Source organism: Loxodonta africana, chromosome 2 (assembly GCF_030014295.1).
Source record: "Loxodonta africana isolate mLoxAfr1 chromosome 2, mLoxAfr1.hap2, whole genome shotgun sequence".
Taxonomy (NCBI): Eukaryota; Metazoa; Chordata; class Mammalia; order Proboscidea; family Elephantidae; genus Loxodonta; species Loxodonta africana.
The window spans coordinates 192,739,852-192,761,680 of record NC_087343.1 but is presented as its reverse complement, the minus strand read 5'-3'; the positions used below and the strand labels follow the sequence as shown (position 1 = coordinate 192,761,680).

Here is a 21,829-nt window from a genome sequence, read left to right as displayed (position 1 = left end):
GTAGAAATTTTCTGCCATCCAAGCCTGGTTCTCCAGCCAAAATCTCCATCCTGAGCTCTGAGCTTGTTACACCCAACCAAACCTCCTCCCCCCCGGGACAGCCCACAGGCACCTTGCCCACCTGTGTGTCTTCCCTGACCTGGTTCCCCTTCTTTTTTTAAGCACCTCTGTTGAAGGCTTCTTTCTGGGTTCCAGCAGCCCAGTCAAACACCTAGGAGTCACCTACCTCTCCCTGTCTCTAACCAGGAACCAAACCAGCTGCCGTGGAATCAGTTCTGACTTACGGCGACCCCATGTGTGTCAGAGAAGAACTGTGCTCCATGAGGTTTTCAACAGCTGATTTTTCAGTAGACTGCTAGACCTTTCTCCCAAAGCACCCCTGAGTATATTTTCAGATAGCAGCCAAGCGTATTAACTGTTTGTGCCACCCAGGGACTCTGCAGCCAGGAAACAGTCCTGCAAATTCGGCCTCCAGCACACCCCGCAGCCAGTATCTTTGAGCACCACTGCAGCTGGCTCAGCTCAGGCCCTCAGACTCATCTTAATTACTACCCCGGCCACCTCATAGTCCTCCTGCATCCACTCTCGCCTCAGCATTTGTATCCTCCACACACGGCCCTGAGGGAGCTTTCTGGAAGAAAGCAAAGAGCCAGACTAATTAACGCTGGTAGCTTTACAGAAGCAAAGGAATTGGCTTCATTTCTCCCATTTATTCCAGATGGCAGGGCCTCCACCCACACCTGACAGTCAGGGCTGACAAAGGGCTGCCTCAGGACCCCCACAGCTTCCACCCTGCCTGACCCTCCAGGACTACTGGAGTCAAACCACAGGTGGTGGTGGGGAGGGTGCTTCCACAGGCCCTGGACCTTGGAGTTGCTCCTTTTCACCTAGCTGACTCACTTGTCTTCTAAGCAGTAGTTACCCGCTCCAAGCCAGCATAGCCAACACAAGGGCCAGTCAGACTCCAGCTTTGCACACTGGCTCCGCCACTGACCCCGTGGTGAGCCAGTCACTTCCCCTCTCTGAGCCCTATTTCCCCTTTGACAAATTGGGGATTACATCAGCCTCTCGGGGGCTCATGGGAATTAAGTATGATAATGCAGCCACATCACAAAAACTTGTCAAAGAAGAGAAAAAAAATACTGTCCAACACCACCGCAGATAACACAGCCACAGACAGCATTTTGATCGATTCTTTCCATGCCATTCTTCCTCTGAATATTTGTGTTTTTTTATGGCTCTAATTCTAGAAAACATACAGTTTCAATCTCTGCCCCTTTTGCTCAATATTCCATCTTAAGTATTTGCCCAAAGTACTGCATGTCTTCATAACCATCATTTTAAATAACTGCTAAAAAAGGAGTGATTCCATTAAGAACTCATAACACTTTATCGGGTAAAAAGAGTAAATTAAAAAATAACTCTAATTTCTTTTTTAGTTACTGAAACAATATATGCTCATCATATAAATTTGGAAAATACAGAAAAGTAAAAGGAATATGAAAATCTTTCCTAGTTCCTTAATTCAGAGATATTCACTAAATAGTCACTGCAAAAAAAAAAGGGGGGGCGTTTCTTAAGACACTATTAATATTCCATCTTATGGATATAGTCTTATTCATAGAATTATAAGAAAGTTATTGAAGTTTACATTGTTTTCAATACTTTGATTTTATAAATAACACTGCAATGAACATTCTTGTACATGAATCTGGGCGTGTTTCTGACGGCCTCTGTTGCCAGTGGGACAGGTCAGCTTTACTCTGTGGCCTGGTCCACAAAGAATAGATACACTCTTTGCATCCCTCCACCTTCTCCCACAGGAACCTGTGCACATGAGCATGTAGCTCGAACCTCCCACAGGTTCCTGCACGCAGTTCAGGTCAGATCCACGTTCAGTGGGCCCACGCTGAGAGCCAGAAACAGAAGGTACAGAGAAAAGTAAAAGCTGCGCCAGCCCTCCAGGAGAGGCTCAGCAAAAAGAAGTCTCACTATCCAGAGAATGCACACGGTGATGCTGCCCCCTGCCCCCTGCCCCTCAGGCTCATACACTCTGCTGCTGTAGCACAACTTTAGCAACAGGAATGAGATTTGGGACAAATAGGCCAATATGTTTATCCATGCACACACTCCAATTCCCAGATAACCAACCAAGGGCGATTTTCACTTTCAAAACCCCCAGTCACCATTGGCACACATAGTTACTATTACTTGTATCCTTATCATATCCAGATCCAAGTACTTTGCATGTATTCCACACTTTAGCCTCACAGCAGCCCTAGGAGGCAGTTGTTATTACTGCCTCTATTCAATAAACGAGGTCTAGTTTCTTGCTTGTGATCACAGGGCTAGTGCAAGGTAGAGCCAGGGCTCAAGTCCAGCCAGAGTGCTCCAGTACCCACACACACAGAACCATTTGTTCTACTGCCCTCATGGCTGATTTTGCCTCCTAAACATCTCCTAGGTCTGTCACATCTTTCCATCCACTCACCAGCCTTGTACCAGTCACCGTCATTTTTCACTTGGACAGTTGCTCTAGCCTGATAGTCTCCCACACTCCCTCCCGCCTACTACATTTCATTCGCCATGTAGCTTCCAGAGTCCTTTTCTCAAAACCCAAATTAAGTCATATCCCTCTCCTTCCTGAAGTCCTTCAGAGGCTTTCTGTTGCTTTTAGCATATAACCCAAATTCTCCTATACCCTACAAGGTCAGGAGCTGTCTGCTCTCTACCAACTTCTCCCACCTCATTTCTATTCCCCACCCTCTCCATCCCCACTCTCATCTCCCCACCCCACCCCACCCCACCCCACCCCACCCACTTTCCCACCACTACCCACTCCCCAACCCCCAGCTCCCAGAGCCCAGCCTCACCGCCCCTACTCCTGTTCAGTGTTTGGACCAGCCTCCCTCCTGCCTCAGGATCTTTGCACAAGCTGCTCTCTCCTCAGCCACCAGCACCTCTTCTATCTCAGTTCCCTGAGGTTCCTCCTTATATCCTATCAGAACATGCTTCACAGCTCCTTCCTGCAACTCTTCCCAGCTAGTGATTCCTCCACCAAGAAATAGGAAGTCAATCATTTGGTTTTTACCACTGAGAAGTCAGCTTTTCTTTTCCTTTTTCGTTTTCTTATTTGTTACAACCACATCCAATGACTAAAATTTGGGTGTCTTTACACTTTTCCATCATATTTCCTGGAGATTGTGATGGAAATGCAGAGAGAAGGGGCAGGAGAAAAGAGAAGGAATAAAGAAGCATCTGTCCATGATGAAATAATCAGAACACCCCCGAGGAGACGCGCATGTGAGAGGTCTCAAGAGGCCTAGCTCTGTGATAGAGTTAACCTCAGTGGCCAGACAGTGTGGCCTTAAGACCTCCTCCCGAAACAGCCTCTGTCCATTTTCCACTTCCCAGCAGCACCTGCTCTACTAGCATGAGGCATCCTAAGCTGGCTGAAGCCAGCCTTACCTTTACTCTTTCTCTTACACCATCAAGAAACTGACCGTAAATTCGGCGATTTTCGGCACCCGGAACTTCCCTTTGTTCTTCTGTTCAGGTTGATATTCCGTCCTTGTCTTCACAATCACCTGGAATGTTCAACCAGTGTTAGCATGCGTGGAAATATGAAGCATCTCTTTTCTTCTCCTTTTCCTTCTTTAGTTACTATTAGTTATTAAACATTGCATAAAGATTGGAAAATTACGAACCTCCCCAAATACACACAAGAAAATTCAAATTACCCATAACGCTTCTTCATTCCAACAGAGACAACCACAGGTGACAATTCTGGTTGCATCTTTCAAAATGTTTTTATATTCATGGATATGGCATATATATTATATGTATTTGCTATTTATGCAAACATATATTTCCATTTTATGAAATGGATTCATACTTCATGAACTAGTTTATAACCTGCTTTTATCACACAACTCTAAGTAACGTTTTCCCATGTAAACAAATATGTGATTTCACTTTGCCTTTTGATGTAGCATATCTTTTCATTGTATATATATGCTACAATTAATCTAAGCAGTCTCTCAGACTAGAGGGAGTCAGGAGGTCATGGTCCCCAGACCCTTTGTTAGCCCAAGACTGGAACCATTCCCAAAGCCAACTGTTCAGACAGGGATTGGACTGGACTATAAGACAGAAAATGATACTGGTGAGGAGTGAGCTTCTTGGCTGAAGTAGACACATAAGACCATGAGGGCAGCTCCTGTCTGGAGGTGAGATGAGAAGGCAGAGGGGGACAGGAGCTGGCTGAATGGACACGGGGACTACGGGGTGGAGAGGAGGAATGTGCTATCTCTTTAAGGGGAAAGCAGCTAGGAGTACATACCAAGGTATGTATAACTTTTTGTATGAGAGACTGACTTGATTTGTAAACTTTCACTTAAAGCACAATAAATTAAAAAAAAAAAACTGTGAGACAATAAAAAAAAAATCTAAGCTGTCTTTAATTGTTGGACTTTTTGGTGGTTTCCACAGTTTTGGTTACATAAACAAGTCATGATGAACATCCTGTAGTTAAACCTTTGCACATATCCTTAATTCCAGTGGGATTTGGGGGTTTGTGCAAAGAAAAATACAAACGTCTATTGAATCTATTCTTTCATCTTATTTTCCTGAAGTATGAATCTTTTGCAGAGGTAGTTAATATCTTATCAAGATATGCTGTCAACCTGCCAAGACATTTATGAAACTCCATCCCACTGTGCAGGCAAAGTGGAAGAAAAAGAAATCTGACAGATAATCCATAACCATTGCTAAGTGCCAAAGTTCCATGAGGAGAACAGAATCTCTATGAACCTCAGGACCCTCGCCTGTAAAATGCAGGCAGTAATCATAATCATAATACTTATCTAACAAGGTTGTTTTGATGGCTAAATGGCACAATCATAGGTAATATTTTCTGAACCATTTATTATGTACCAGAACTAGATCACACACTTCCTATGCCTTATTTAGGAACCACTATGATTCCCATTCTCTGACAAGGAAACTTGGGCTCAGAGATGCTAAGTCACTTATCCAAGGTCACGCAGCTAAAGAAAGAAAATTTAGTGATCTAAGATCATGCTCGCTTCCATTAGGACTTAAATCAGCAGAACTTTCACTGAAAACTCCCACCAAGTTTACCTGGAGACAATGGTCAAGGGTATTGACTGAAGCAGGAATTTTTCTCTGAAGAATGTTCTTTAAAGTCTGGGAGGCATGCCATTGACTAAATATGTCTCAAAAAAAGAAGGGATGGGAAGATAACTAGCAAGCTTTGAACATCTACCATTTGGTACTTAAATATGTTGGTTAAGAGGCCCTGGGCCCAGCACACCTAGAGCATCCCTCCCTCTCGGACATCCAGATCCTATTTCCAGATGTAAATTCTGGTGTTTTGCCCCACCCTCCTCTGTAGTCTGCTCCTCCGAACAACAAAAAGATAGCCCCTGGCTTCTCTTTCCAGCAGGGGAGTGGGTACAGCCAAACAAGGATGAGGGTTTTTATTTTGGGAGGGTCATGTTTTATTATCTTGTTCTTCTACCTCTGATTCCAAAGACTAGGAAAGCATAAGCCTCAGGGCCATAGGTAATAAAAACAACTCCAGCAATTAAGAACTTGGCTACTAATCAGAAGGTTGGTAGTTGGAATTCACCAGCTGCTCCTTGGAAACCCTATGGTGCAATTCTACTCTGTCCTATAGGGTTGGTATGAGTTGGAATCAACTCAAGGGCAACAGGTTTGTTTTTTTTTTTGGTTGCCCATATCTCATACTTCGTGAATTTACTGTAGAGCAGGCACTGAGACTTTACATGCACTGTCTCAGTGAATTTTATGCTATGAGACAGCACAGATATCATCAATATTATGGGGTACTAGGGGTATAAAAGTGTGGGCTGGATTCAACTCCTGGTTCTACCTCTTACTAGCTGGTGGCCATGAGTGAGTCATTAAGCCCTCTGTGTCTTGGTTTTCTTATCTATAAGATGGGAAAATAACCATAATCATGCCATTGTGTCCTTGTAAGATTTAAATGAGTTGTAAATACAAGTTAAACACTCAGACCACTCATGCAAGAACAAGTGTTTATTTGAACTGTCTGGGCTCTATCGCATTTTCTTTCATAGGTGTCCTAGGAAGATGTGGAACTGAGCCTGGCTTGTGCCTGCCAGTCTGAAGATCCACTCTATTTAACCCATGAAGAACAACAGGGGACTCTCAAGAACAATGTCGTTCAAGAATTCCCCTGACTTCCATGCCTGCAAAGAAGGGTTTTGAAGGATGAGAAGTTTGCTGGATGTAGAAGGCAAGAGAAGACATTTTCTGCAAAAGGAACCACGTGGCCAAAGAAACAGAAGTGTGAAATACCATGTGGTCTACAAATGTCTGTTTTGCTGACACGTGAACTGCATTGGGAATATGAGAGTCAGGAGCTGATGTAACTAAAAGAACTCTGTTAATCCCAAATCACAGCTCATAAGCTAGGTGTTTCTATTATTACTCAATTTACAAAGTTCTGGAAAGGGCTAAATGAAATAATATATGTGCAAGTATTTTACAAGTTTTAAAAAATATTAGACAAATTTTATTAGACAAATTTGGGGTATCACTAGATCGACTGTCAGATTACGAAGTGGTAATAGAAAATTTAAATGTCTGACCAATTCTCTGAATCCACATCACATTCTTAGAATTATTCACAATATAGTTTCCTATCCCCATTTTCAGATGTATACGTCGTAATGTATCTCAGTACCTATTTTTAAGTGAATTTTCTGGTCATTCTGAACTGTAACACCAGGCCTCAGGCCACAAGCCTTGGGGCAAGAATTATGTTGCCTTTTGTGGTAGGCAGTGTTCTAAGATGGCCTCAAATTCTCACCCCCTGGTGTACATGTGCCGTAAAATTTCCTCCCTCAAGAAGAGTGTGGGCAGGACTTGTGAATAGTCACTACCATGATTATGCTGTTACATAAAATCCTGTCATAGCAGACTGGAGAGATCACCCTCCTGGCCTTGAAGAAGTAAGCTGACATGTTGTTAGAGGGCCACGTGACTAGGACCTGAGGGCAGCCTCTAGGACTTCAAATCAACCCCCAACTGAGAGCCAAAAAGAATATGGGGTCCACTGCCCAGAAGCCCTGGTGGCACAGTAGTTAAGAGCTATGGCTGTTAACAAAAGGCCAGAAGTTCAAATCCACCAGGAGCTCCTTGGAAACTCTCTGCGGCAGTTCTACTCTGTACTATAGGGTCGCTAAGAGTCGGAATCGACTCGAATGCAGTGGGTTTGGTCCTATACCCACAAGGAAGTGAATTTGGCCAACAACCTGAATGAGCCTGGAAAAGGACCTCAAGCTCCAGATGAGAATGCAGCCCAATACATACCTTGATTTCACACTCGTGAGACCCTGAGGAGAGAACCCAGCTAACCTATGTCTAGACTTCTGACCTACAAAAACTGTGAGATCATCAATTTGTGCTGTTTTAAGCCACAAAGTGTTTAGTAATTTGTTACACGGAAGTAGATAAATAATATACCTTTCCACATCTCCTAGTCTATCTCAATCATCTCTTAATTCTATCCCTTCCCTCCTAGTTCCTTAGCCATCAGACTGGTCCAGAGCATCTTCACATCACACATGAAACGATAAGCATCTGCTTCTTGGTCCTTCCCTCTACCTATTTTTATAAAGATTCTCCCCGAAGCTTCTAAAAATGCTCAAAACCATTTTCATCATCCCTTGTAAATGTAGAAGACCCTACATATTCTAGCCAACATGTTGAAGCAGGAGACAGAACTAAAAAACATAACTGTGGGAAGGAGACAATGAATAATCATTGTTTCTTTACAGGCAATATCATTCTAAGTGTTACAATAAATGCTTTGAGGTTTCTTCTCTGGCATCCATTTCCTTTTTCAATCAAAAGCTCCCTGATACTTCTTTTGGGAACTCACTCCTGCCCCACTGTGTGGCAACCATGTGGTCTGGCGGGATTGACCCCTTTCCTGAATGGCAGGAATGGTCCCTAAACAGGTTAAGTCGATCAGCGCATACACCCCTGTTGATCACAGATTTCATTAACTTAGAGATGGTCATATCACCCAATTTGGACCAATGAGGTATGAAGTGATATTTATTAGGGCTTTGGGGAAAGAAACTTTCTCACTCTTCAGGGGTGTTCCCCAGAGATGTGCTCTTCCTCTGAATGGTATGATGAGGACTTGAACGCTGGAATTGCTGTAGCAATTGTTGCCACTACAAAGGGGGGCCAGTACGAGGACAAAGGCAGCATAGAGAGGAGTGCAGAGCCAAGAGGAATGCATAGAAATGGACATGGGCCCTGATGACGTTCTGCCCTCTGGATCACACCTAGCCTGAAGCTACCCACCCTGGACTCCACAGTTATGGGGGCAAATATATTCTCTTTGGGTCTTAATAAATTTAGGTTGGGTTTTCTGTAACTTCAGATCAAAAGCTTTCTGTCTGATACAAATGTGTTCTAAAAAAACCATGACAAATTAACTGAAAAGCTATTAGAATTTTTAAGATGACTGAATGCTAAGTAAACATAACAATATCAATAGATGTCCTACATGTCAGCAAAAACCAGCTTACTGAAAGATACATGCAAGAATGTTCATAGCAGCTTTTTTCATAATAGCCTAAAATGGGGAACAACCCAAATGTCCATATATAGGGGAACAGATAAACTGTGGTTTATTCATAAAATGGAATACTACACACACATAATTGAATCTCACAGATGTTACATTGAACAAAAGAAATCAGACACCACCAAAAGGTTTTCATATATTATGTGATTTCAGTTATATCAAGTTCAAAAATGTAGAACTAATCAATCACGACAGAGGTCAAAATTGTCATTATTGGGTGATAGGGACTGGGAAGAGGTGTAAGGGAATCTTCTTGGGTGTTGAAACTATTCTGTATCTTGATCTAGATGACAGTTGCATAAGAGCGCATTTTATGCACTTCCTATATGTACCTCATTTTTTTTAATAAAAGCAGATTTAAAATATATATGTATACATACATGTTATATATATAATATACACATACATCCATACACATATACATATACACTACATACATGTATACTAAATACATATTTACTACATATACACGTGTGGCATGTATGTGTGTGCGTGTGTACATATATTTGCAGTAACCAGGTGAGAGCAGGGAGGTGAGTTTAGGCAGGGTTGGGGCCATAGCTCTCTCTCCAAATCCATGTCCTACTTTGCCCTGAACCCCTGAGAAATGCTGCTTCTGTCCAGAGTGACTTTCTAATGAAAGCAGTTCTTTCAGCTTCAGAGCTCAAGCACAGGCTGAAAAACAGGTGGTGCCTGATACCACATCAGTCCTCAGTCATCTTCTCTTCTCTCTAGCTAAGTCACATTTTCCCCAAAAGCAAGCCAGGTTGTACCATTGCAACTCTTCATAATATCCTACCTTTACCCCTAGAGAAGTGGTAGCACTTTAGAACCCCATAACCTTTCCAAAAGAAGGTCTTTGTCCATTTCCCTGGACAAACAGACTGCTCAGTCTTCATCTTCATTGATCTCATGGAAGTATTTGACAGGCTTGCTCTTTCCCTGCTCCTTAAAGCCTTCTCCTCCCTTGGGTTCATGGCAGTCTTCTCCTGGTTCTCTTCCTACCCCACTGGCCAGCCCTCCACAGTTTCCTCTTCAGGCTCCTCTTCTTCTGACTGACATCTCAATGTTGTAATTTCTCAGGGCTTCTACAACCCCCTTCGAGTGTTCTCACTCACTCCCATCACTTCCAAGTCCATCTCTACTCTTAAGATTCTCAAATTTTTATCTCCAATTCAGACCTCACCCAATACTTAGGTTGCCCTACTTGACATTTTCCCTTGGATCTACACACCGAGTCTTAGCATGTCCATAGCAAAGAACTTAGGTTCTCTGACCCTCGCTTAACCACCTGCTCTCAACATTTTTTTCCTCATGTAACCCTCAGCTCAGAAAACAGCAGCAATACCTAAACCATTGTTTATGTCAAATCAAATACAGGGCTCTTCTATGATCCCTCTCATTCCTTCACTCTCCAAATCGATTTCTGGCATCAGGTCCTGCTTCCTCACAAATTTCTCTTGAATCTACCCATTCGTCCAGTTACATTGTATTATGGATTGAATCGTGTTCCCCAAAAATATGTGCTGAAATCCTAACCCCTATACCTGCAAATATGACCTTGTTTGGAAATAGGGGCTTTCTTTTGTTATGTTAATGAGGTCACACCAGAAGTAGGGTAGGTCCTAAACCTAATCACTGCTGGATTATACAAAGAGTAGAGTAAACACAGAGGCACACACTGGGGGAAGACAAATGTTATGGAATGCCAAGCAACACCAAGGAAGGCCAAGGAACACCTCGGGACTACAGACAAAGATGGACCTTCCCCTACAGCCACGTCCTGAATTTAGACTTCAAGCCTCCTGAACTGTAAGAATAATAAATTTCTGTTCTTTAAAGCCACCCACATGCGGTATTTCTGTTAGAGCAGCACTAGGAGACTAAGATACATTGTCACTACCCTAGTCTGAGGCATTGTCATCTCTCCATGGGTTTTTGCTCTGGCCAGCCTCTGTTTCCATTCTTGCCTCCCCACACCCTAGGAAGAGCTTTCTACACCAAAGAAGCAGCAAACATCTGCAAATCTTCTGAAGACACCCAGGAGGCTGGTGCCTTGGGGAAACAAAAAGATGTGGTTTGAGTGCCCAGAGGGCAAACAGGGTGGGTGAGGGGGTGACAAGATGAAGCTGAAAGGCAGAGGCTCTGAATGTCACGCTAGGCACCTTTAAGATTAACTTGAGAGCAGTGAGGAGCTGAGGAAGGACCATAAACAACAAAAGATTGGCTTCCGGGATTCGCACACAGGCAGATGCACTGGGGAGGAGAGAGGCAGTGAGCAAGGGAAACATAGCCCTACAAAGTTACTGGAATCACCCAGCTACTACGAGGAGTTTCATGATGTCTTGGTGTTCTGTTTCTGTGGAATGGAGTCAGAAACATTTTCCATCTATTTAAAAAAAAAAAAAACTGCTACAGTAAGAGTTACTTTTCTTTTTTAGTACTCTGAAGGAGGAAGCATAAAAACGCTGGGCTATCATTATTAATTGTACCTGGGAGGAATCAGCTTGCATAAGCAGAGAGAGAGAAGAGAAAATAAATTTGCAAAGAAAGGCTCTATTCCGGAAAGTCCTCTTTTTCCCACAGTTAATAAATAATTGGAGCAAACAGAACCCTGAGCGCCTTGATTAATAACAGAAATGGGGGGGGGGGTGGAGAATGTGGACAGAAGGGAGAAAAACTGCTTCTACTCTTTTTATTATTAAAAGTGGGGTTTTATAGGCATTTGGAAAAATGAATTCCAGGTTTTCAAATATTGTGGATTAGGGCAAAGTCATAAATGTGTTTTCTTTTCATATTTACACATCAATCTACCATTGTTCCATCTGCTGCTGATATGAAGAACATAATTTAACATAATTGGCATTGTGAAAATGGGATAAATTATTCATCCCAAAAGGACGTCATGTCTGGATATAATTCCCCCTTCACTGGCAAGGCCAGATAATACATAGTGGTTCAGATGGCACCAAGTATAGATGATAAAAATTTAAAATACTACTTCCCAGGATTATCAATAATGAAGAGGTCCCCACATGGAGCAGCCCTGGGATTGGCAAGAATAATAAATAAAAGCACCAAAGTGCTGACAAGGAGCAAGATTGTAGTTTTATGAGCTGGACTTGACACAGGTCAAAAATAGATCCAAGCCATTCCCCTTCAGCATCTCCCTGCAGCCAAGATACAAGTTCAGAGGCAGGAAAGTGAATGGCTTTCTGCCGAGCACCTACTGTATGCCAACACAGCACGAGGAGTCCTACTTACGTGGACTTGTGTAATTCTCATAATTCTCCTTACAACATTCTTGCCAAGCCTCACATCTCTCCTTTAAAATAGTCATCACTATTCCCATTTTTCAGATGAGGAAACTGAGGTTCAGAGAGGTCAGCCACTTGTCTGTGATCAAATGACTGGTAAGTTGTGGAGCCAGTGTTCAAGCTCAAGATTAGCATGTTCTTTCCTACCTGTCATGTTAAAAAAAAAAAAAAAGTACCATTTACTGAGCACCCACTATGTGCCTAGCACTGTGCCAAAGGTTTTACATCCTGTATTTCACAAAATCTCCTCAATCACTCTATGAGGTAGGGGTGATTATCTCTGTTTTACAGATGAGAAAACTGAGTCTCATGACGAAGAGGCAGAGCCAAGACTTGAATCTAAGCTTCTAGCTCAGGTCCAAGAGTCACTCCCTAATACGGTTGTTGTCCAGTATCAAAACTCAAACTTTGGGCCTATGGCATCTGATACATACCAACTAGTTGTCATTGAGTCAACTCCAACTCATGGTGACCCCATGTGTGTCAGAGTAGAACTGTGCTTCATACGGTTTTCAATAGCTGATTTTTCAGAAGTAGATCACCAGGCCTTTTTTTCAAGGTGCGAAATAAGGGATCCATAAATACTGTTGAATGAGCAAATGAATGAATAAATCCCATCTCTAAAGAAAGAGGGTGATGGGGGCTGAGTCCTTAGTTGGGAACATTCCTCAGCTCTCCCCCACACTCCATTTCTTTGGGTTTGAGTGTTTCCCTGGTCCTATGAAACATGGTACTGGACACAGAGCACAGGGCAAAATGTCAGTGCTCAAGGGACTTTAGTGCAGTGATATCCAACCCCATCAATTCACAGATGGGAAGACTGGAGTGATTTTTTTTAAATAGAAAAGTCGATACATGATCATGGCAACAGGGAATGAAAATTATAGAACAAAATTCTTTGAATGGCCTCACTCACTTCCATCCTTACCCCCTAAATACTTAAGTTTCTTGTGTACCTTTCAAAACCGTTTCATGAGTTATAAGGCATAAAACATGCACGCATATGTGTGGATACGTTTCCACAAATGGGGTTACTCCATAGCATCCTCTTTAAAGTTTTGTTAACCAAGGAATGTGTCTGTTGCTTCTTTCCACTTTAGCACATACAGAGTTGCCTCTTTCTCATAAGGATCCCTTAGTACTGCACTACAACACCCCAGAGTTTATTTAACCAGCCCCTTCTCATGGGACATTCCAGCTGTTCCCAGTCTTTTATATATAGGTCTTTGCATTCTTGAGCAAATAGACTCATAGGATAGCTTCCTACAGGTATGAAGTATACCAGTCAAATGCTATATACAGTTTAAATTTTATAAACATTGCCCAACATCCTCTAAAAATGTAGCATCAAATTATATGTCCCACAGGAGTGTCTTGAGAATGCCTATTTTGCCCTCAGCATTATCAACACTGTTGTTGTTGCTGATGTTAGTTGCCTCCCAGGTGGTTTCGACTCACAGCAACCTGATGTACAACAGAACAAAATATTGCCCAGTCCTGCACCATCTTCCCAATCTTTGATATGCTTCAGCCCATTGTTGTAGCTATTGTGTCAACCTATCTCACTGAAGCTTTCCCTCATTTTCACTGTCCTTTTCCAGTGACTGTTTTTCCTGATAATGTGTCTAAAGTAAGCGAGCCTAAGTCTTGCCATCCTTGCTTCTAAGAAGCATTCTGGTTTTATTTCTTCTAAGACTGATTTGTTTGTTCTTCTGGCAGTCCACAATATAGTCAATATTCTTCACCAACACCACAACTGAAATGCATCAACTCTTCTGTGTTCCGTTTTCCATTGTCCAGCTTTCTCATACATATGAGGTGATTGAAAAGACCTTGGTTTGGGCTGAGTGTACCTTAATCATCAAAATGATATCAACACATGGTATTTTCACACTTTTTTTTTTTTTTTTTTGCCATTCTGATGGGTAAAAAATTATATTTTGTCCAAGATTATATTGCCTTAAATTATAAGGAATTGTTAATACGCTTATTGGTCATTTCATACCTATTTGTTGGAATTGCCTCACCAGAGCCTTTGCCCCAATTTGGGGTGATTTATGACCCCTCCCTCAGGAGTCTCTGAAGAATGAGGGCGATCTATGACCTGGAACCTACAGAGATGAGCATTTCTGCTGCTCCTTGGGGAAAGGCTGGCAATTCTCTGATCCTGGGCCTCAGGAAGAAAAATGAACCCTCAGGAAAGGCTGCGAAGACACACAGGGCTCAGGGACAGGCGTGGAGTCTTCAGAATCCATCTGTCTCTTGCTGCCCAACTAGGTCCAATGCATGGAGGGCCAGGCCCCACAAATCTGCACCTCCACCCTTGAAACCCCAACCTTTTCAGCCTGTTCTGCTTTTACAGTCTTCTTCCAAAAATATATCATCTTCAGGTGATATACCCCGGGTGTCCAGTGGAAGAAAGGAAACTGTATCAGTGAGCTCCCTCTGGGTGTCATGCACTAAGGCCATCAGGCAGCATTCACAGATTTCTTCACAATCACCCGGTTAGGTAGATACTATGCTCACTGACAGTTTGAAAAACTGAAGCCCAGAGATGCTAAGAGATTTGCCTAAACTCACACAGTAAGTAAAGAGCTTAGCTGAGACTTGAACCAGGGTCCCTCAGACTTCAAAGTTCATGTGGTCTATCACACAAAATTTGAAACATGCCTAACATCAATATTTGGTCTCTAAATCCCTGCAACTCCCTCCTCTCACAGGCAAGTGAGCCAGCCTCCTCCAGGACCACGTGAAGACTTAGTAATCAGTAGAAAGGAGCTTTTCTCCAGAGCAGGAAGCGACCTTGCCAAGTACACTATTCAACTGGGGCCCTGCCAAGGTGGGCAGTGCCTGTCTGTAGCTTGCTTCCTGTGGACCTACCATGCGACAGCTACCATCTCCCAGGCACACCTGGGTGCCGATCTTGGCTACATCTAGAATAGTATATCTTTTGGCATGTCCTAGGACAAGCATTGCACCTCTCTGAGCCTGTTTCTGCAACTATAAAATGGGGGTAATGGTAGCAACCTCACAGAGTGATTGTGAAGACATTGGGATTATTATCTGGTTACTTATTTTCTGTTTTGTTTTTTTTTTTTTTTATTTTAGATAAACCAAAGGCAGCGGGGCACCAATGGCTTGTCCTAGAATTTGATGTTTCAGCTTCTCAAGAGCTCTTTTCCACGGCCCAGAGAAAACCACCCAGCTTCTTAGATTCAGATCTATTCCCCTTTCCGTTACGTGGAAAAATTGAACCTAGCACAGTGGCTTAAGCTAGACAAGGGAGAGGGGGGACTACCTTGGTGCAGCATGAAGGGCTCATTGGAAGGAGAGACCAAGCATGAGGCTGGCTCCCCTTGTCCTGAGGGAGGCTCACAGTAGCCAGGGTTATCTCCCCCAAACAGAAATCTGATCCTGTTACACTTCTGCTTTAAACCCGCTTTAAAAACCTCATCTCTTAAGACTCTCTGCCCCTTACTCACCATGCTCCAGTCGACTCCCATTGTCTCTGACTTCTCCTCCAGCACACAGGCTCCTGCCCACATGCTGCTCCCTCTACCCTCTACTCCCCTCCCCAGCCCATCCTCCAGGCCTCAGCCAGGGCCACTTCGCCAGAAAGACCTCTCCAACCACATTCCCATCATAATTAGGTTCCCCGGCTCTATCCTCTCTTACATGATAGCACTTATCTTTTCCTTAAGAGCCCTTCTCACAATTTGCAATTAATTATTTCTACTTGTGTAATGACCGGTTTTAAGTCTGTCTTCCCCATAGAACTGGAAGCTCCATGAAGGCAGTGACCATGCCTGTCTTTTCACAGCTGTATGTCCGCAGCCTCACAGTGCCTTTAGAGGTACTGTGAGCATATACAGGGTATCAGATTTGCTGGATGGATGGACGAACAGACAGACGGATGGATGGATGGATGGATGAATATTTTCCAGTGTGATAAGTACAACTACAGTCACACTTATGGGTGGTCAGGGAAGGTATCTGGGACAGCTGCATCTGGACTGGGTTTAGGAAGATAAGTAATGGTTCTTCAGTCTGGTAAAGGGGTAAGAAGGGCAGTACGGGGAGAAGAAAGGATGGAGAAGCAAGGATGGAAAGGCACGAAACACCCTGAGGGTTGGGAACACTCTAATGAAGGGTTTCTCACCCTCAGCACTTTGGAAATTTTGGGTGGGTTCATTCTTTGTTGTGAGGACTATCCTGTGCATGGTAGGATGTTTAGCAGCATCCCTGGCCTCTACTCACTAGATGCTAGTTGCACCCCACCCCAGTTGTGACAAGCAAAATGTCTCCAAACATTGCCAAATGTCCCCTGTGGGTAAAATTCCCAGCTGAGAACCACTGCTGTAGGTAAATCTGAGATGTCTGTGTGCAAGAGACAAAGTCAAAGTGGGGAGAGGCAGGAATGGAAAACCAAATGCCAAGGTACGGACCTGAGGATTGTATCCTGTGGGTGTGGAGGACTGAAAAGGGGTTTCCATCAGAGAAGCACCTGGTCACGACTCTTGGAAGCTCCCCCAAGTTCAGTGTGGAGGATGGATTGGAGTGATAGAGAGAAGAGGCAGGGAGAACAACCTTGAAGCCAGGCCTATCTCCTCTCCCTGGAGAGGCACCAACCTATCCAGCCCGGGGCAGGAGAGAGCACTGGAGGCTGTGATGTCCTCTCTGGGAACTGTCCCTAGGACCCCACCTGCAGGTCAGGAGCCTGCCTGAGGGAGAACTCGAGGAAGAGCAAAACTGGCCATTGCCGTGGGTAAGGGATGCAGAGTCTGAGGAAGTACTCCCAAGTCAGAGGCTTCTCATTATTGAAGGCAGCACGACGCAGAGAAAAAGCTAGGGTGTCAGATATACTAGGGTTCTAACCCCAGCTCTTCCACCCTGTGTGTGAAATTTGGGCAAGTCAGCCCATTTAAGAGCCTCAGTCTCCCCATCAGTGAAATGTGTACACTAATAGCCACCTCACAAGGCTGTTGGGAAGATAACTGACATAACAGGAAGTGCTATATAGCCCTACACCTAGCCCAGAGCAAGTCTTTGAGACATGTTTGTCCCCTCCAATTTCCTCCAAAAGTTTTCTCCTGATACTCATACATCATATGTCCCGTATCTCATATTCGTATCTCAAATACTAAGGACTATTTAGTAAATAAATCCAAAGATGATTGTGAACATAATACATCAAAGCATTCTATATTTTGTATTTTCAAAAAGAAGAACCATGACTTCACTTTGGGATCAAATTATACTTGGTTCTGATAACCAGTACTTACCATATGACTGAAATGCAATCAGAGAGTGGACAACTATGTGTCCGGGCTCATTTCACCTTCTCTAGAACTCATGTGTCAGTTTGCCATACTGTGGTGGCTTGTGTGCTGCTATGATGCCAAAAGCTATGCCACTGCTACTTCAAATACCAACAAGGTTATACATGGTGAACAGGTTTCAGCAGAGCTTCCAGGCTTAGGTAGACTAGGAAAAATGGTCTGGTGATCTACTTCCGAAAATCAGCCAATGAAACCCTGTGAATTGGAGCTGAAGTCCAGGGCTGAGGGGCCTCCACTCAGAATCCAGAGAGTGTGGCCAATACCCAGAGTCTGGAGGGCAGGGCCATTGTGTAAATGGTCTTGGAGAACAGAGGATTATTTTCAATGCCTTGAGGGCTAATGTAACATGTTCTGCTGACTTGCTTGGTGCCTGTTATCCCTTCTTTCCCTGCAATTTCTCCCATTTGTAATGGAAATGTCTAGCTTGCGGCTGTTCCACCATTATACTTTTGAAGCAGACAACTTGTATTCTAGATTTCACAGATGAAAATGAATTTTTGGATTTTGGACTTGGAGTTGATTTAAGACTTTTGCTATATAGGATGGGGTGTATGTGTTTTACACGTGGCAAGGATGTGAATTTTGGGGGGCCAAAGGGCCTGAATTGTATCCCCAAAAACCTGTGTCAACTTGGTTAGGACATGAGTCCCTGTATTGTGTGGTTGTCCTCCCTTTAGTGATTTTCCTATGTGTTATAAATCATAACATATGCCTGTAGTTAAAGAGGATTAGGGTGGGATATAACACCCTTGCTTAGGTCACATCCCTGATCCAATGTAAAGGGAGTTTCCCTGGGGTGTTGCCTGCACCGCATTTTATCTTATAAGAGACAAAAGGAAAGGGAAGCTAACAGTGGGGGGCCTCATACCACCAAGAAAGTGGTGCCAGGAGGAAAGCGCGTCCTTTGGACCCGGGGTTCCTGCATACAGAAGCTTCCAGTCTGGGAAAGATTGATGACAAGGACCTTCCTCCGGAGCCGGCAGAGAGAGGAAGACTTCCCCTGGAGCTGACACCCTGAATTTGGACTTCAAGCCTTTGTTAAAGCCATCCACTTGTGGTATTTCTGTTATAGCAGCACTAGATGACTAAGACAGCATCTGACTGAAATATAATCAAAGAGCTGACAACTATGTGTCAGAGTTCATTTAGCCTTTTCTGGAACTCGCGTCAGTTTGTCATACTGTGGTGGCTTGTGTGTTGCTGTGATGCCAAAAGCTATGCCACTGGTATTTCAAATACCAGCAGAGTCATCCATGGTGAACATGTTTCAGCAGAGCTTCCAGGCTAAGATAGACTAGGAGAAAAGTCCTGGTGACCTACTTTTGAAAATCAGCCAGCAAAACCCCTATGGAGCACAACAGAATATTGTCCGATATAGTGCTGGTATATGAAGCCCCTAGGTTGGGAGGTTCTCATATACACGGTAGCTGCAACCATGGACTTGAGAATACCAACGAATATCGGACCCTGCCAGTATTTGAAGATAGGTCAGGACGGGACATTTGGTTTTGTTGTACACGGAGGTGTCATGAGTTAACGCTGACTCCGTAGCAGCTAACAACAGAGACGTGTAAGGTCAGTCCCAATATTATCATCGCCAATTTACACGTGAGGAGGCTGAGGCCTCTGCAGTTTAAGAAAATCCTCCGAAGTCCTTCAGGTAGGCTAATAAAGTGAAGCAGGGACTTGAACTCACCTAGAGTGGTGCCTCTGAGGCTGTGTTGGTAACTGTAACACTATTCTTAACATTAAGAGGACCTTTGGCTTCTTGAAAAAGCCCTGGTGGTACAGTGGTTAAATGTTCGGTTTCTAGCCAAAATGTCTGTGGTTCAAACCCACCAGCCACTTTGTGGGAGAAAGATGTGGCAATTTGCTTCCGTAAAGAATACAGTCTTGAAAACTATCGGGCCGTTCTACTCTGTCCTATAGTGTCGCTATGAGTTGGAATCGGCTTGACCGCAAGGGGTTTGGTTTGGTTTCGGCTTCTTGAGCGGAACTCACTTCTAACAAATCTGTCCTAATGTCAGGGGAAAAACTTGTTTACTCTTGTAAAGATCATAAAATCTAAACATTAGCACAGAAAATAGCTAATATGATTACTGACTCACAGAGGAAAAGTAGAGGCCTAAGGGAGGAGAAGTGACTCACTCGAGTTACACCGTGAGTTATCGACTGAGCTGGAGGCAGAGCCCAAGTCTGTGGAATCCCAGGCTACCTTGCTCCTTGTTCCTGCTGAGGTGGAAAGTTCTAGAGCTATACTGCCTGGGTTCTACATCCTGGATCCGCTGCTTACTATGCTTACTAGCTAGGTGCCTTAGGTAAGTTACATTATCACTCTGTGCCTGAGTTTCCTTATCTTTAAATTTTAGATTAAAGCAGCAGCAACCTTATTGAGCTCTATTAACTGTTGAGAGAATGACACGAAATTGTGTGTGTGTGTGTGTGTGTGTGTGCCCATAAAGCTTAAAATAGCATCTAGCATTTAAGAAGCACCCAAAAATGATAGCTATTATCTCTCATAGCTAGTTTTGCACCAGGCACATTACAAATGAGGCCGCATCTAACTCAGTTGTCACCACTGTGAGGCCCATGTGATTCTCCCCACTTCACAGGAGAGGAAGCTGAGGTCCACCTGGTAGAAAGTCTTTGTCATGAACATCGGAGGATGCCCAGTGGGCATGTGCCCTGTGGGAATGGGTCCCTCTGAGGAAGGGTCCCTGTGGGGACTTGCCTGTGAGGTAAAGAGCCCCTGTAGTGAAGGGTCCCTGTGGTGAAGGGTCCCTGTGGGGAAGGACCCCTGTGGGGATGTGCCCCTGAAGGGAAGGGCCCCTGTTGGGAAGGACCCCTGTGGGGATGTGCCCCTGAGGCGAAGGGCCCCTGGGGGGATAGGCCCCTGAGGGGAAGAGTCCCTGTGGGGATGGACCCCGTGTGGAAGGGTCCCTGTGTGGAAGGGTTCCTGTGAGGAAGAGTGCCTGCAGGGAAGGGCCCCTATGGGGATGTGCCCCTGAGGGGAAGGGTCCCTGTGGGGATGGGCCCCTGAGGGGAAGGGCCTCTGTGGGGATGGGCCCCTGAGGGGAAGGGTTCCTGTGGGGAAGGGCCCCTATGGGGAATTGCCCCTGTCGGGTGGGCCTCTGAAGGGGAGGGCCCCTGTGTGGATTTGCAGTCCAACTGGCTCCACTACATCTTTTAAAACTAATTGGTTTCCCCTTCCAGGCATGCATGCCCACCACAAGATACCATATTTTTATCCTCTAGGCTTTGGGATAGCTTTCTGAGACATCTGGACTGGATGCTCAGTGGTTATCAGGCCTGCCTCCTCTCCCAAGGACAAGAAAGAAGGCCTCAGAGGTGCGTGAAGAGAATAAGGGAAGACAGAGGCTATGGTGATCTCTGGAACAGCAGGCAGGGTTATGTGGGGGCCAAGGGGAGAGGTTACCTCACCCCACTCTCTTTTCCTTGCACACCTCTCAGGGACATGCAGATCTTGGGAGGCTGAAGAATAAAGATTTCTTCTGGGGCCTTGCAAAACCTGGAGTAAATATCCCCCCTTCTCTCTCCCTACCCCCACTTACAGCAGAGTTCAAAATTCAGCATTGACACTCTTTCTGTGAACTTGGATAACTCACCAAACTTCTCTGATCCTCAACTTTTCATCTATAAATCTGAGAGCATAATCCCTGGCTCCCAGGGGTAATGGACGTCTAGCACAGTGGTTCTCAACTTTGGGCGCACATAGGAATCACCCGGTGAGATTTAATTAATACTGACGTCTGGGTCCCACCCCAGGGATTCTGATTTAATTGGTCTGGGGTGTGGCCTAGATATTAGGATTTTTAAAAGCTCCCCAGGTGATTCTAACATGCAGTCCAAAATGAGAGAGAAAGAGAGAGAACCTCTGATATGACATACAGCAGGTAGTCAATACTGTCCCTTCCCCTGCCCTTCCCATTTCCTTATTGTTAATTCTTTATTCAAAATTTATTTTTGAAGGCCTTATAGATTTTCGAGATGGCTCAAGGATTCTTTATTTCTGCCACCCCCACACGTTCTCCTATTGACAACCTCTGCACTTTCAAAACAGATGACTCAACCCTCAGCCAATCAGCCAGGCCCTTTATCTAGCTTTGGCGTCTCTTCTATTGATTGGCTGGAGCCAATTGGTTAAGACACACAATGCCCTACTGGAGATGCCAATTAGAAGATCAAACAGACGGACTGCTCCATTGTTTGCTTTCTAGCCAGGGAACTCCATCATTTGCCTCCAAGCCCATTCCTGACAATGTGCAAAAGCTCACATCATAAAACCCCAAATTCCCCCAGAGGGATTTTGAACAATAATGAGTCTCCCACCTGTGTCCGTGGGAGAAGCCTCCCCTCTGCCTTTGCACAATGCCCACCTCCATTCTTCATGGACCACTCCCATGTCAGGAGATGTGCCATCAGCCAGTCACTCATTTCCAGCCACGCCTTCCCCAAAGACACTCTACTCCAGCCTGCTG

At 44.4% G+C, this 21,829-nt stretch overlaps 1 protein-coding gene across 2 annotated transcripts in view; it reads right to left on the bottom strand.

Annotated features, from left to right (window-relative positions):
- NSG2 (neuronal vesicle trafficking associated 2) overlaps window positions 1-21,829 on the bottom strand; it is a 118,902-nt gene that overhangs the window by 45,252 nt on the left and 51,821 nt on the right. For both annotated transcript variants that reach the window (XM_023551509.2, XM_064279152.1), the window contains one exon: window positions 3,504-3,587. In XM_023551509.2, the coding sequence (XP_023407277.1) occupies window positions 3,504-3,587 (84 nt within the window). The remainder of the gene's footprint in view (window positions 1-3,503; window positions 3,588-21,829) is intronic.